This window comes from Leptonotus elevatus, chromosome 7 (genome assembly GCF_054856555.1).
Source record: "Leptonotus elevatus isolate MCC_2025b chromosome 7, RoL_Lele_1.0, whole genome shotgun sequence".
In the NCBI taxonomy this organism is placed as follows: domain Eukaryota; kingdom Metazoa; phylum Chordata; class Actinopteri; order Syngnathiformes; family Syngnathidae; genus Leptonotus; species Leptonotus elevatus.
Genome location: NC_141245.1, coordinates 15,488,612 through 15,506,127, shown reverse-complemented (window position 1 = coordinate 15,506,127; position 17,516 = coordinate 15,488,612). Strand labels below are relative to the sequence as shown.

The 17,516-nt window shown below is 42.0% G+C and overlaps 1 protein-coding gene across 5 annotated transcripts in view; it reads left to right on the top strand.

Annotated features, from left to right (window-relative positions):
- Positions 1 to 1,067: 1,067 nt before the first annotated feature.
- actn4 (actinin, alpha 4) overlaps positions 1,068 to 17,516 on the top strand; it is a 40,277-nt gene continuing 23,828 nt past the window's right edge. For 3 of the 5 annotated variants that reach the window (XM_086079925.1, XM_086079924.1, XM_086079926.1), the window contains exon 1: positions 1,068 to 1,452. In XM_086079925.1, the coding sequence (XP_085936051.1) occupies positions 1,327 to 1,452 (126 nt within the window). In that variant the 5' untranslated portion in view covers positions 1,068 to 1,326. The remainder of the gene's footprint in view (positions 1,453 to 17,516) is intronic. The other 2 variants (XM_086079923.1, XM_086079922.1) reach the window with 1 other exon arrangement.

Genomic DNA, 17,516 nt, shown 5'->3' with positions numbered 1-17,516 from the left:
AAGACTTGTCAGACTTACAAAAATATTTCCATCAACGTTTCATTGTTTCAGACACTGCGGTTAAAAGGTTACAAGAATATGCACGCGCGGTGGAAAAGACAGCGGGTAGTGTAACTGACAAACCTATACACACACAAACTGCAAACTTGAGAGCTCGCCTTCAAAATAAAAGCCGTTAATTAGAAAACCTATATAATTTAGTGCTATAATCTCCAGTTTATGTTTTTTGTGACCATTATTTGATTTGCATAGACAAAGAGAGATAGCCGTACTGTCTTTCAACTGATAACATACATAATTGGTGTATAGTCTACTAAACAATGGCATGTAGATAACATAAAATTGTTTAATTTCCAAAGATTAAAACGATGATATGAAGGGAATGCAAATAAAGTAGGATGAAATGCAAAATGCAGCGCAGGATCAATCATTCTGGATTGTTGTTTTATTATTATTTTTATTCTAATAGCTTTTTAGAATACTAAAACACATAATGATATACATAATGGCAAAATATGAACATAAAACTGTAAAACAAGGAACATCTATTTACTGTATTTTTATTTTTCCCATTCCTATACAAAAGGCTACTCTTTTGGATTTTCTTATCTAAATAAATATTATTCTATTTATCAATTACAAATTAATACATAATAGAGAATAAAAGAGAATAATTATAAACCCTAAATAAAATTACAATACATTAATAATTGCCCACATCATTTGTGAAAGTTTATGTAAAACATTTTAAAAACATTTTTTTAGCAAGCACATTGCTATTTTTCTAAATCTATATTGTTAAAGAATTTGACAATTTTGCTAATATAGGCTAATGCTATTTTAGGTGCAACATTTTATATTTATAACATATACATTTAAATAAAACAAATACAAATTTAAATAATGCTATTATAAAATATTCTGTATCAATGTAAACGATTTTGTGAGCATGCTACTGTACATGTATCGTTGTTAAAACAGGGAGCCCTTTGGCTTTATTGTGAAGATGGCCGCCGGAAGTGTCGTCCCCCTTTCGCTGGTAGGAGCGGCCGGGTTCCGCCCATCAGCCTCGCATCACGCTCAGGGAAAGCTTTTCTTCTGCCAGCGAGCAGCCTCCCCGCCCGCCCGCGAACACCGGATACTCCAGCCTAAAAAAAAAGGGGGGAAAAAAAAAGAAAGAGACCCTTGCACAGTGACGGCCGAGAGCGGCGAGAGAAGGACTCCTTCCTGCGTCGTGCTTCCGTCCCTAACCGGCCTCTGGTTCGCTTTTGATTCGTTTGGGGAAAAAAATCCTCCTGGTTGCTTTACAGTTTTTTTGTCACCGACATGGTCGACTATCACGCCGCTAACAACCAATACTCGTCGGGCGGGCCTCAAACCTACATGGAGCAGGAGAACGATTGGGACCGGGACTTGCTGCTGGACCCGGCATGGGAGAAACAGCAGAGGAAGGTAAGGAGAAGCAGCCGAGCCCGTGGTGGGGTTGTGGCGGGCGGGCAGGCGGGTCTGGAGGGGAGGCTGGAAGCTGGAGGCTGGGAATGAGGAAGAAAATGGCAGGGGAGGGACGGGAGGTCATGGAGCGAATGCGGGCCTCGGTTGGCTCACTTTCTCCATTGTCGCCCCTGAGGCTCGGTCAGTTTCACCCTCCTCAACTAACTCCTTCCCGGCCCATTTGATTAAAATGTGATTTCCTCTTGTTTCTTGTTACGCTGCCGCCACTTTATTGAAGGCATTTTACACCCCCCGAATCCGCCCACCCGAACGGAAACAAGGCGCCACATTGTCCGGAAAAAGTCCAACTTGATTCGTATGTGCTTTTAGTCAAACGTTTCGAACGCTCAACTCGTTCGGGGTTTCCTGCCCCCGCTTTCTCGGCGCTTCTGGCCCGCTTCGCCTCGCTCGCTCGGTTCGGTTGGCAAATCCGCCGACAAGCCGGGGGAGAATTTTGTCAAATGGTTTGAACAACTTTTTATAGTCAATAAGTCAGCCATTACCTGAGTTTATCTGACAACTGCGCCGAGTGTACAGTTCAGCGCCTTCGAGTGTGTGTGGGAGTTTTGAGGTTCTGCACTCACACTAGTGAAACGTCATACTAGTAGTATATCCTGCGTAATGCGATTTTTGTTGCGCACATAGGCGAATTGGACCACCGTGTCATTGTTTCACAGTGGTTCAGATACTTTTAACTATTGCATCACTTATTTTAGGCCTTTTCCACGTTATGGATTTCACTGAACGCAACAACGACTGGCAGAAGTGACAATAGCTCTCTTGTGGAAAATTGCTGTATTAACTAAAATAGAATGAAATAATACTTTTTAAACTGTAACATACTGTAACCGTAGACAAGGCAACTCCCCCCCTTAAATACAGTAGTTTAAAAACTTTTGCATCCAAAGTAATCATGATTTTTACAACTGCGTGGAGTGTGAAGTTCAAAGTCTGCGGGAGTTCTGAGTTCTGTACTCTCATTAGTAAGCGTGACGTCATACGAGTATACACTACGTAATCCATGTTATACTATGTAAATACACAGTTTAGTTGTGCAGAGCAGGCCCAGGGTATCTTTTAATTCCCAGTTTTGGTGTTCTGGCTTGTCTTTTTGTTGTTGTTTCATTAGATAATAGCACAGCGGGGAAGCTTCGCAGGAAGCACTCAAAAGTTACAAAATATCAATAAAAGTAGCACAGTTGCAAGTTGTCTTGGCAGTGCATGCAATGAATGGAAAAGAGGGATTGTGACAGTTTCCAGCCCTCAGCGGGGAGCGTGTTGAAGGAATAATGAGGAACTATTGCTTAACGGCGTGGAATGGTTGTGTGTGTGTGTGCGTGTGTGTGTGTGTTATACACTGGTCAGATGACTGACAAACTTGCGAGCAGCATGCCCAACATTCACAGTGTGTTTTTATTAGGTCGCTGTGCGTCTCTTCTAGCCATAAAATGCACACAGTCTCGACATTTTCCTGAAGCCAAAGTTTGTCCTGAGCCGTCCTGGCCAATCATTGACTCCCTGCGCAAACACGAGCGCTGGGTGAGGTGATTGATTGACAAGGGGGGCGAGCACTGGCAGCACAGGGGACGTCTGACCGATTTCCCCTGGCCCGACAGCAGCCGTGGCAGTGGCAGCGTGCGACAAGCAAGGGTACATTCCTGTGGCGTGGCCTTGCTCGCCGTGCCAGTCGTTGTGCAAGCGAGCGGTAAAAGAGGGTGCTCAGCTCACACCTTATTTTGAAGAAGTAATCCGCAAAGAATAGGAGATGAGTTAATGGCTGTGTTCGTAATCGCTAACAAGCTGCTATATAGTGGGTTGTAAACTGCACAGCTGGTCAGAAGCTAAGAAAGGGCACCAGGAACTTCAGGAAGCGAGACGAGGGTGTGGCTGCGCCGCAGCGGCTGTATTTTCTCAACAAAGATGCGATAGAATTGAGTTGTCTCGCTCGTTTTTTGATAAATCTCTTGTCAAATCCTGGAATGAAATGTGAAACATTACCACAAACTCTTCCGTCGCTGGTGAGATGCAGCCTATCCCAGCTGAGATTGGGTGGGAGGCGCGGTACACTACTACACACACCATTTAGTCTTCAATGACGACAATGTATGCTAGTACACGGGATTGACCCCCAAAGTTGCTATTGAGATCACTTATGTCTGCGCTAACCTATTCAGTCACTCCTACAATCATTATTTACTGTTCAGGTAATGACAACATTTTCAATATCACATAAATATTAAATGCAATCAAGAAATGCAGTTTAAAATGCATACGACTTTGGCCACAAGTGAGCTAGCGCAATAATCTAACAGTTTATGCTTTTTGAGAGCCCACACGTCAAATTATTTTTGGGGGGTTACCTGCGATGGCCAATAAATCAGCATTCCACCTAGGAATGGGCTGGGCTAGATCCCGACCGACGATATATTATATTATATATAAAATATTGTGGTAATATCATAGTATTAAAATTACAACTCTTAATTGACCTTGTTAAAAAATATTTGGCTAAATAAAAATAGCATATCCCCCACCCCCATTGAACACAGTCCAGTATTTTTAAACAAATATTAGACACCGAAGAAAGTAGAACAATAGTATGTTAACAATCTTCTTCAGTTTTAATTAGTCTTAGTAGGTTGCAGTGTCCCATCACTGGTGCGCTATTTTTAGAACAGACTCGTTGGGCGAATCATGTTGTCCTTCATTCCATATTAGTGGTTATTGAAACCTTGACCTTTTAAAACCGCTGTAAATCATCAAACCAGTAATCAGCCCATGCCTAGCTCTACCATTACGCCTTTATTTTGCAAATTTAGGGGAATGCAATGTGAAAGCAAGTCCAGAAGATCCAAAATCAAAAGTCCTTTGTTCACAAAATGTTGTTCTTTCATGCCAACTAGGATGATAAAAACAGGAAGCAGAAGGCAATCATAATGTAAGGTACGGCTATGACCAACGTGGGTTTGTGGTTGAAGTGGACCCACAAATTTAGCGTCTTCTGGGGCAGTAAGTAGCAACAGAGGCAGGCTGTGTGACATATAATGCCAAAGTCTTGCAAGGCCACACCCCTTTTGCATTGAAAGCAATTGCCTCTGACTCCGACGTTGCCATACATCTGATTATCTTAATGGGGTAAGCAGCAGCGGTAAGGTCTGTCTGACAGCCAACATAATTAATCCCTTGAGTTGAGATGGTGTCACATATTTTAAGACGTATTTGTGCTCCAAACATGAATAAAAATTAATTCTGCTAAAGTTTACATCCACCTTCCACCCGTGCGCTAGATGCATTATTGAAATCGTATTCGTTGCATGTTGAAACGCCTCGCTGCGCCCTTGATGCTATCGTATGCAACGCGCTGAGCTTGCTGGTGACAGTTAGCCTCCACATATTTCCAGAATGAGTCGAGGGGGTGTGAAAATGGTGCGGGGGTGGCAGAGCAAACATGGAGAACGGGTAAAAAAAAAAAACGTCATTGAGGAAGTAAAGCTTTTTTTTACAAATATTGTAGAATGTGTTAATGTTAAAAAATTATTATGATTTTGCATTTGACTCCCTTTCTGTACCCAAGAGACACAGAGCATGACTTTAAAATCAAAGCAGACCCATAAGTGTTAGTGCTGATGTTCCCTCCTGGGCATTTGTCTAAATTTCTGAAAGGATAAGATGAAGGATAAGATTGGAATGTATTCGTGAAGGGAATGGCATGAGGTCCATATAATCATACTTCTGTTGCGTGTGTGTGTGCTTCAATTTTTACAACAGTTACTCCAGTCTGTGGTTGTCTGGTGGGACCGTAGGGTGGGGCACCCACCGTCTTTTTAATAGTCTTAATGTTGAATTGCTCTCAAGTTTTTCCAAGCTGGTACCAAGACGTCTTTTTCCTGTGGCGCTGCCAAGGTGGGCATATGCTGGACTTTGTTGCTATTGCATGAAATCAGGCAGGGCTGGCTTTGTTGCTGCGAACGCACGGTTCCAGTGACATATTAAAAAATTACTTAAGTAATCGATACACAGGGTTTTTCCTGTGTACAAAATTTGGAGGCGGCCACCGCCACCTAATTTTCTTGCCACCTCTAGCCTGGGCCACTGATATCGCTCAACACAGCGCTCAATCTGTGTTGATTGAGATTGGCAGCAACGCATTTTAACTGCAGTTGCAGTGTTGCGCCATTGTGGAGGCGCTATATCAACAGCAGTTCACAGGAAGCAACAACCGAAGAAGAAACTGCTTTCTTTTTTTTCTTTTTTCTTTTTAAACTTGAATGTACCGAAGAAAAAGCAACCGTTGCACGCACCCATTTCCTGGTTGTGAGGTGGGGCGCTCCAGCCATTGCCAAGTCACAAAAACACAGTATATACAATAAACATACAACAATGCTGAACTATTTTTACAATTTAACATGTAGTAGTGGATGACTTTTTAATGATTGTATTTAAAAAAAAAAAAAAGACAAAAATTAATGGCAACTTTGTATTGTATCTGGAATTGGCACCGTTACAGATACCTGGTATCGGTAGTCACCCATCATATTCAGGATGATACCACCTCTGCCTCATTTTGAGCCAGGAAAAGCCCTGGATACAATAATTAATAGACTAATCAATTCTAAAAAGATTTGCTATTAACAGCTCGAGTTGATTTATGGATTCCATTCCAGTGCTCTCCAACCTTCATATAACAAACAATTAGCATAAGAATTGGTCGCAGTTCTAACCGTCTTGGCAAATCTCTCAGACAAGTGTAAACGGGATGTCAGGACCTTGGATGTCATTTGTGCTCATTGAGCTGTTATTGGTGCCGCGTAATCTTGTTAGGTGTGTTTACTCTGCGTCAGGTGACAGGCGTGAAACAAAAGGTGGGTTTAATGCAATTGTTCCGCTTTCGAAGCTGGCCTGACTCTTATCTCTTGGCTTCTTTTCACTCTTGTCGACAGACGGCACAAGGTAAAAACAATGACGACATCTCGCAAATTGTCTGCAGGGAAGATATTTTTGTGACATCTTGCTCTAATGCCATTCAACTGTAATGTATACCTAAAAAAATTTTTTTTTTACTTCTATACTTTATTTGGATTTTCTTGCTGCTTAAATGGGTTTGAACACAATATATAAAGAACCTGTCCTGTACATTTGAAAAAGCTAATCGATTTTATCATGATTCTATTATCCCCAAAATTTGCTTTAACCTTAGTAGTTTGCTGCCTAAAGTGATTGAAATAGGAGCATTTATAAAAAAGAAAAAAAAAGAAAGATTGTTGGATATGTTTTAGGGATTGGAGAGTACAGATACCGGGTATCTGTATTGGGCTGATACTAGGACTTATCTCATGGTATCAGCACTCACGAGTCTGGTATCGGCCACCCACTTGGGGCCGTTTTACGATCAGGAACTAGAAATTAGAAGACTAAAAAATTGCCATTAATGTCATACAATTTTAAAAAACTATTCTGTCAGCCCCCAACAGACCCGCTTTCCGAGATTTTTTTTGTATGTATGTGTGTTTGTTGTATTTTTGGTGTTGTATATAATTTACTTACAGAAAAAACACACCTTTATACTTCAAATTTGCTGCCTCAAAGTGATGCCACTAAAACCAAACACAACCCCCCACCACTGTTAAACTCTAGCATGCCACTGGTACAAATCAATTATTTTGCAGCACATCATAGAGTCATAACAACTTTTGACAGTCAAAATAAAATGATGCGTACCTCAGCCAAGGCAAAACAATCCTGATTGTTGCTGGGTGTAAAGGGATAGCGGGAAACCCTCTCTTTATCCCACCCACTTGTTTGTTTTTAACAACTATTTATATGTCTATACAATAGATTTGATTGTGGGAAACTGAAAATGCAGATTCAGAAGTATCCCTCCTCTGTGGGTTTGTGGAAAAGAGCTGGAAAAGGTGGTGTTTGGGCCGGGGTTGATACCAAGAGAATTTTGCTTTTGCCTGCCCTTTTCCTAGTTCTTCAAGTCCTCAAGAGTGCTTAGGGGGCTACCGTTGATCCTATCTGCAATCCTAACTGGCCATTACCGACTGATTTTGTCCTCCTTTATCAGTTAGTGTGAACATCCCTGATCTGCATAGTCTACCCCCCTTCCTACCCAGCCAGCTGATTTCAGGTCAGCTGTGGGTAAACCCTTCACAGCACCCCCACCACCCCTTTCAGCTGACCGCCATCCACAATCCCCATCCAGCAGACGGCCAGCCAGAGGACAGAGCAGTGAGGAATGTAGCCCCCCCACCCCACCACCGTACTCCCACCCCTCTCAGTCTTTTCAACTCCATGCAGCCATTGGACGGCGTGATGAAGCTCAGGCGGGCCCAGGGATTTTTTTTTGGGGGGGCTGCAACATTCCTTTGGTGGCTCATTGTAGCCTGCTAGGCCAGTGCATGGGGGTGGGGGGTATTTGCTAGGAAGGGGTTGGGTGTCCTGTTCTCCGCCATTAGACAGACAGACATTTAGGGTCTGTAGCTTTGCAGATGTGGTCGGCATAAACCATAAAATATTTTTGAATATATTTTGGGTGATTTTATACAAAAGCTTGTTCTTCCATTCTTCTCTCTCTCAGCATTATCTTGTCTCCATGGCCTCCGAGTTGGTGTGGATGCCTTTCCTTTTGCGTTGTATTTTTGGAAATGCCTCTTCAGAGTTCCACCCTGGTGCTCTCCACATGTTCCATGTGGCATCTGTCCACTCCGCAAACCCCCACCTTCCTCACAGAGATTATATCCCAGATCAAATGGTCGGATTATATCCTGATGTGACTGAGGATTGACTCGTGTGTTTGTGTTTAACGTGTGTTCATCACACTGCGTTCACTCATCCCAATTTCCGCTACAGTTAATCAGGGTTTTGGAAAAACGTGCTACCAACTGGGGCATGATTTGAACGTAGCACAAAATGTTTAGGCCTGATTGTTGCTGGCCTCCAGATTCCTTGCGCTGTTTTTTTTTTTCAAGATACAAATTCGTGTAATTGTGGAAAAGCATTATTCACAAATTTAAACCCAAATTGTATTCCAACAAAGGAAGAAACTACTCCACATTTGGGATCTGGAATCTGTTTCAAACACTTTAATGCATAGGCTTTCAGTAGTTACTACTCAGGTCCCGACATTAGCAGTGGCCCGATGACCAGGGACACCAAGACGCTGCAGATAACAAATCTCATAAATAAATATGATGAAATCAACACAATCTTGTTTAAATATACTTACTGCATCCACGTTTAACTGTCACCCATTCTGGTTCCTTTCAGATGTTTGCGTACTATTAGGGTAAGCTCGTTGCTACTTGCACCAAACCAGGTAGCTGGCAACGAGCTTCAACTGGATACGTATGAGAAATATAAATGAATCTCTCTGTATGTGGAATCACTGCTGAAACATGCTATCGTACATTATGGAAGTACTGAATATATGGTGCCAGTACCTGTTCTGACAGGGCCACTGCTCAAAAAAAGCTTAATGTGTGACACTGTTACTGCTTGGTTGCAGTATTGGGTGGTTTGTGAGTGGTCTTTTGCTGCTTTCCAACTGTACCTTTCTTTCTTAACGCGAGTCACATGAAACCACAAGATGGCAGCCAGTGTAAAACAACATAACTCGTATGGGTCAGCCCTAAACACGTCTGTTGTTTTAATGCAGTGATCCTCATGCCCCAGATTCACGCATGCGACCCCCACCCTCGTGCCCCTCAGGGTGGAGGGCTCCAAAATGGTGGCTTCCACCGCACAATCCCTTTAAAATTACTTTAATTTTACACCCCCCTGCTCGCCTTAGTGTACAGTAGAGTGGAGAGGGTCAGTCAGTGGATGTCTGAGCCCTTTTGGTTCATTCCATGTAAAATCATGGTTCTAGCCCAGGATAGAATGTTCTTAATGTACTCAATATTGTCTAAGGTAGATATTCAGATAAAATCCAGTGAAAGCCCTTCCGAATAATCAACATGGATGATGGATGGATTAAAGTTACCCTCCTACTTACTAACATGATCATGAAAATATACACATCGTAATGTCGGACAGTACAGTAGTATTTGTCTTCCCTTGATATTGGAGATGCCATGGATTTCTGATTTACGAAAGGACGGTGCTGTACGTTGTACATACTATAGATTAGGGCTGAAACAATCGTATAACTGAAATAATTGAATTAAAAACAAAGTTTAAGCACTCTGCCTTGAAGCTTTCCGGTGACTTTTTCACATGGCCTAATGTTACTGCGGACCACTGTTTATAAAAATAAGTTTGGTGAATAATGGTGACGAAGCATAAAGAAAGAATGCGTAAACGAGCCAATGAATGTCCAAAGTTTGTGATCAGCTCACACTGAAAAAAAGACTATGCAATGTGTCTACTGCAGAGCAGAACTAGCGTAACGCAAGAGCATAGCTATGATCAACAACACTGAGTATATATGTTAGCTTATTTAATATAGCCTACAACCGTTCAAATGTATCACGGTTCCATGTGTCCTCAGCCAATGTTGAAACTTGGCGTAGTCTACTACAAAATATGGTGAAAATCTCTGGCTATAAAGGCTCCCACACAGCTTGGGTTATTTTCTTCCCTTTGTCTGACTTTTGTTGACAGACTCGCATCAATTGCTGGCTTTGCATTTTCCTTGGCTGGTGTAGGTAGCAACTCATTTTTGTGAAACGGACAAAGCTTTTTGACATGTCCAGTTCTTGCTTCCCTGTCTATTCATAATATCCACAATGTGAGCAGATATCAGTTAGATTAGACAAGGGATATGCAAGTTCAGTCCTAGAGAGCCGCAGTCGTGCATGTTTTCGGTGTCTCCTGCCTCCAACCCAGGTGTTTCAAATCATCAGCTCATGATTACGTTCTGCAGAAGCCTCTCAGCTGTGTTCGAGGAGGGAGACATCAAAAACATGCAGGATTGCGGCTCTCTAGGACCGAATTTGCCTACTCCTGGATTAGACCAAAGCTATATAACTATTTAGATGAGACAATCATTGACACCTGCCATAGAGACAACATTTTTTCAACATGCAAAATCTCAACAAGCATTGTCATTAGGTAGTAATCAATAGGGTTGGGGTGTCCTGAGGTTATTAAAATCTTGAGAATCAAGAGCCCTTCAAAATGGTCTCCTTCTACAGGAACGGTACCAACAGAGAATGGGTGGGAAGAAGTCAACCTTGCCGTTTTGTCTTTGGTGATAGTATCAGAATGGTAACTAAGGGTTGATGCAGCAAATTTCCTTGTTGCTGGATTCTGTGTGTAAGAGGCAAAGGTGTCTCAATCTTGTGCTTTGAGGTGGTTATTTTGAAAGCTCTTTGCCTGAAAGAGGCTGCTGATCCCTGAATACCACCTAAAGGTTTCTTCAGTTAAATTGATATATGTTTGTACTTATGTGACCAATATACTTAAACATTTAGTCTACACAATTAATCATAAGTAGAAAAAAAACAAAGCCCAACTTTTCTGATCACTAATATTGTTATTCTTGAAGCATTCTATTGCAGCAGCTGTTGTGCGTTTCAGCTATCAACTGCTTGGGTTGCTGTTGCTAAGCAACCTGTTATTACAGCATCTTATTTTTAGTTGCTTCTCCGCAGCTCTACACAATGACCTGGTCGTGGACCGTTTGTAAACCAGCACTCTTGAAAAGTCAGCATATTAATGGGAGCCGTTTGCATCTTTAAAAATAGACTTCGCATGTTTCTTGCACCAGCAGTGTTTATTTGAGAAGACCAAAATAGATGATCAAAGTGAGAGAAAGTGGCAATGGAATCCTTCACATTAGCAGAGTTGCGATCAGTAGCACAAGCATAGCCGGAGTAGCACGGATGGCGTTTAAGCTGGAAATGACAACGGCGCGAGTTAGACGGGGGCCGACACAGGAGTCTTTGTAGACCAAATAATCCCCCGTGGGTCAGCTTTGATTGGATCAGACGGGGATGGGAGGCTCACGACGGACGGCTTTGCTGACCCACATTAAGACCAAACAAGGCAGAACAAATTTCCACCAGAGAAAACGCGCTGTCATTTATCACGGGTATACTCACACAATTGGTACTCATGACATTCCTGCCTTTCAACTTCCTGAGTGCCATCATACTCTTACATCAGTACGATTACAGCAGTATGAAGAGAACAAATGGTTGTCGGCCAAGATTAAGAAAAAGCTAATGACCAAGTAAGAAAATATAAAAAGGCCACAGTGGTTTCAACTTCAGAATAAGCAAATGGTCTTGCTGGAAAGGACTTATGTTCTTTTTACCGCCACCTATTGGACTGGAGAGGAGGTACAATTAGATTTCTTGCTTTGCCTGTTGGAAAATGTTCTATTTGTTCACTAAATGTACCAACCGGAACCAATACCCAAAGAATTGTCTCTTGCGCATGTTCAGGTGTTCTTTTGCTTTCCATCCATCGCCTTGGTTGAGGAGAGTTTCTTCTCTCGCTTTGCATGTGCGGTGACTTCATGTTGGAGACAGCAATAAGCAGAAAACCACAAAAAACACAGCGCTTCTTCCTGACTTACACTTCTGCAGTAGGCTGACACGAAGCCCCTCCCAGCTTCTTCTTTACTTGCAGTCAGACCGTAAATCATCGCAGCAACGATTTATGTCAACTTCGAAACATGGACCCCCCCCCCCTTTTTTTTTCTTCTGGTGCTGCTCCTTTGAGCATCTGTACATCCAGCCAGACACTGTACAGAAATTCATACTTTTATGCTTTTATTTCGGTGTTGCCAATGCCATCTAACCAAATCAGGATCAGCATTTCAATCAAGCAGTCATTAGTGAAATTATGATAATAAAATAATCACTGTATAATAATAACATTATTACTGTTGTTGCTGATGTTCGAACAAGGGATGCGCATTTCAATCGATCATTGGGTTTTTACAAAAAATACTCCACCGTTATAAGGATTGAACTAAATGAACTTGATTTTAGATCAAAATGTTATCAATTTTTTTGATAGAATATCAACACATGCTTAACAGTGCCTGTTTGTCAAACATTTTCAGGTTAAAAATTCATCTTGACTTGACTTTGGTCCCTGCACTGTCAGCGCTTAACGTTTATTTTTTTGCATGGAGATTTGCATAGGCATCCGCTTTATTTTTTCTCAGGCATTAGGCCAGAGAATGATGAAGCCATAAAGAGGGAGGTGAGTGTGTGTGTGTATGTGTGCTTGTGCACATCTGTTCTCTGGAATGTGTGACCGAGCTGGACCTAGTGTGTGTGTTTTTTGGTATGGGTCATCAACAAGCGGAAACTCTGGACCCTTGCTGGACTTTTTACAAGGACTCTCTTCCTCCTCTTGTTCTTTCTGGCAGCATTCTTTGCATTTTTTCTCAGTCACTCAAATGTAACGTCAGCAGAACGGCGCTTATTTGAATTGACTCATTCTGTCTTTTGTAAAGCTGCTAAACAGGAGACGATTTGTGGACACTCCCAGGAAGTCTTGCTTGTGATTTGACTTGCTTTGTCACTTCCTGTCTGCCCAACATCATATCTGTGAGAACAGTGAATTTCTTTCTGTGTGCTTGCATGTGTGTATGCGGTGTTGTGTTACACACCACAAATCAGGACAATCGGGGGAACTGCGCTGTCACCTTGATCGCGGTGTGTCGGCAGAAGGTTGCTAGCCTGTTACATCACTGTCGTCACAGTGACAGGCTCTGGCTTGGGTGCTTTGCCTTATAAGGTAAAAGCTGGCCAGGCGGGTGGAGACAAGGAGGAGGAGGCGGGACAGGAAGAGCCCGGGTGACCGGGCAGGCCTGAAACTCCCGTCGAGCGGCATTTTCACACCCTTGCTGTACTTTTATGTTCTTTAGCCTCTATGTGGCGCCCTCTGCGGCGTTGAGTGTAACATTTTAATCATGACACATCTTTAAAGTGTCGTCCTTGTCATACCTCAAGCGCATACTCGTGCTTCAGGCATGTACACTCTAGTGTGTCAGCACTGTAAATGTTTAACCAGCTTCTTTTCCCCCCAATTTCTACCTAGCAATAAGTGGCCAGTCGTACTTCCTGAGTCTTTTATCACCTGCTTCTTCTCTTTTTTTACGTCTTTATGTAAGACTAAGATTGCTATTCCGTTGGAACTCTGTGAGGTCGCACCTCCTAAATTCAAAGTGTTGATATTTTCCAAAAGTCACGAATGAAGTAATGTACCTACCATCGATTTGTTGGTGTTTGCACTAGCGACAACTGTAGTATCCTTTACAGCTGCTGCTGTTTGAAGAATTGAGGAGGAAGAGCCCACGGCTCAGTCAATAGAATTAGGCAGTGGGTGGTGACAAAGTTTGAAAAAATCCTTTGATACACCGCATGATTACTTCTCCTTTTCGGAACAATAACTTCCCCAACTAGTTTCACATGTCAACTTGATATGCTTTCCTGGTTAAAATTACAGGAATTGTTGAAGTTAGAATTAATTGGAATAAACCAGGAATGTCCCAAATTTGAAAGTTGGCTCCGGAATGGCGCAATTAAGGTCCTATAATGCCCTCTCATGTATGAGAGCCAATTGACATTTTGCATGGATGTCCTCTTATGTCAAAACAAAGTGTTTGCATTTACGCTTTATTATACCTTACCTCAATTCCTACTTAATTCCCACAAGTTCTCATGGCAAGTTTCCAATTTTAAATATTTACAACATTTCCCATCTTAACTTCCCATGTTAATTTCCCACTTTTCTTTTTTACTTTGCTGCTCAGCTTCAGTATGGCAATTTTCATGTGAACTAATCAACACCATGCTCTTAGGAAACATTCCACTGTCGCTTTTAATAGTAAAAGTCCAACACAAACAGCCGACGCTTTGCGCTGGCAGCTCCCCGCAGGCCGGCCAAGCTCCCGATTGGAACTGTGGGGAAAAAAGTGCTGCCGACAGGGAAACACACTCACATTCACGGGTGTTTAATAGTAATCATGGCAATAAAGTACAAATGACAAGTTACAACCATTTTGTTGCATTTCCAGCAATAAAAAGAGTCCCATATTTCTTTAAATGAATAGCTTAATCGGCAGTTACGAGTCATAGTTAAGACGTTCTGTTATAGTTTAACAAAGTCATCTGAGCGTCTGGAAAGATTGCACTTCACTTTCTGAAGGTCAATATGTTATGAAATGATTTGCCAGCCAGTCAGTCACTAACTGCTTGTCCTATTTCATCCTGGTTAAAATTACGTTTAGTTTTCATTTTCACTTTGAGTTATGAGTAGACCCACAAAAAGTCATGCCTGAAAAACACAGCAAGTTTTTTTTAAATTGTGTGTGGATGGAGTATGGTGTAAAAGTTGGCCTCACCATAAAACTAAAAAAACAGCTTAACCAGACGACTTGTTTGATAGTTCTACTCATAAGTGCCTCCTACTGGCAGAAATGTATCATCCAGTCATTTTTCTTTTAAATTCTGCTGCAGTAATTGTGTTATAATCTTCTGAGCAAATGGCATCATCCATCCGACAGGAAATAACTGACGTCATCATAAACTGAACAAGCCTGAAGCAATTAGCATGTGGCAACCTCAGTTAAAATGAACTTGGTCTTTTCATTCAGGTTCTGAAGAAAACGTGGTGCGTTTTGATTGGATGGCCTTTAGTCCTCAGGTGGTTCGGACGCGCCCGGGTGGGTTAATATTTAACTTCCCATTCCGTTGGATGCCTTTGCCGCACATTCTTGGACAATGAACGTGGACGTCGTCCTCCCTCCACCCACGCTCGGTTTCCTGTAGCGCGCCTCAAGACAGGAAGTGTGGATTAGCTTGGCTGCTGATTGGCCAGGGGGGAGAGAAACTGAAGTGATGGTGTGATATGAGAGAAGCAGACAAACTGGACTCCAGGACCGGTCGCTGATTATTCTTCTGTGATTTCATCCTGTTGTGCATGCCAACACTTTACTGGCCATAAAAAAGCAGCTGAACAGTTTGGTTACTTCCTTCCTGTTAGCCTTTCAAAAAAAACAACCTTATTCTGAATGTCACCATAGCTTTTGAACAGCCAATCATATTGCTCTGATATGTTCCAAGTGCAAATTTTGTGATTGCTGTAATTTATTAAACCAGCATTATAGACCTCAATTTACAGTACGTACTTCCTCATAGGGGCCACAGTTACTGTATGCTCTATTGACTGAACTGCAGATAGCAGCAGCCTACTATTCAACGAAAGGCATTTATTATTATTATTTTCTTTCTTTATTATTAGGTTACCAGCAATCATTTGGATTGGTAGTGCCAATGTGAAATATTTTGGAAATTCAGCCTCTTAAGGCAGTTTCCTCAGCAACGCTGTATTTGGTGGGCCTGTCTTTCATGAGGAGACCCACAAAAATGTCTCAAAGCTATGCCGGTAAAAACAAAAAATTGTGTGTAATTTTGACCAATGTAAGGGATTTCTCGAAGACTAACTTGTCCTTGAGAATTAGTCTACTGCATTTCAACATGTGAGGTGCTTTTATACTTTCAAAATATAATTCTGCAACTCCTCAACCTGAACAAATGTTTGGTGGTGCAATTAGCCTCAGAGTATTGCAGCAATGTGTCGACATATATTGGGTCAGGCCATGCAACAACTTGCCAAACTTCAAAAGTTTATTGTAGTGGAAATGTTGAAAGAGCAAGGTCTCAACATGTAAATATTTCGGTTGGTGCTGTCTGACCCCGCAACAAAGACAGGAAGCGACATAAATAAATGAACAAATAACCGCACAGCTTGACATTTATTCTGACCCCCCCCAAACACGCACACATCCCCCACTCATTTCCTGTCTTGCAGTCACCTTTTTTTACCATTATTGCCGTAAAAACAGCCCATAGGTTTGGATGAAGACAGGTTGACAGTGTGAGCGGTTGGTAGTGACTTATTGCGTCAGGAGGATCATCTTGCACACACACGAACAGGATTAAAATGGTTGCTGTGTTGTGTCCCCGCAGGGGAATCCAACATGCCACCGTCACGTAAGCAGCTTAGGTTACCAAATAGCTATGCAGTTTACATCCTTAAAATCGTTCTTGTAATTGCTGTGTAGTAATCAGAAAACTTGAATTTAGACAAAAATTAACCCTTGTATCTAGTTGCACTTAATTTCACATTTATCAATGTCTATCACAACAGTACACATGAAAAAAGTCTCAAGGATCCAGGTTGAACTGTTACAGGAAGTTGGGAAGTCTTCCATGAAGTTGAGCGTTATGGTTTGGAGCAGTCGCAGACATTTTTGGGGCGATTTCTAGGACCCGCATTTTGTCAAATTTCATTGGAATTCGCCGAAATGAGCCAGATATCCTCAGCAGACTAGTGACGCTAAATTGCTATGGATGGATGGAGCATAGGGTCAAACTTTGACCTTTTTAAAGATTCTTTGAACGAGCCACACACACCAGTTTCACAGATCAACACAAAATTTGGTGGACCTGTCTATCATGACATGACACACTCAAAAGTCTCAAGGACCCATTAATGAAATTGATAGGTGGTCGGCCTTTTGGGGAATTCTAGGACTCATACTTTGACAAACTCCTACTTGGCTGTGCCTTTTTGAAGCATGACCTTTTATTTTTTTCAAGCAGACTTTGTCCAGTTGGGCTATGACGTCTCTAATAATGAAGGTCTGTGGGGAGAAATATGTCGGGTTGCGACTCGCAAGTCAGGGTACGACAACAAAAAATGGCTTTGTAGCACCTCCCACAATTTTTTGCTTTTAAATTCAGCCCCAGAGCAGGTTTCACTTGACAACATGAAATTTCGCAGGCACGACAATAATAGAACAGAGAAGACCCACAAAAAAGCCTCAAGAAACCATGCCCAAAAAGATGCAGGAAGTCTGCCATTTTGGTTTAAGGCTGCCATTTGCCATATGGCCTAGTTGGCCATTTCCAGAGTCCTTCAAAGACTAACTACTAGAGATTTTGCCCACTTGCCCGCATTTAAACCACATATATTAGACAGATGGATGATGCTAAATTGTGAAAGTGTGTTTTCGTCTCTGCGTGTGTGCAGAGCATGGCGGCGAAGTTTTATGA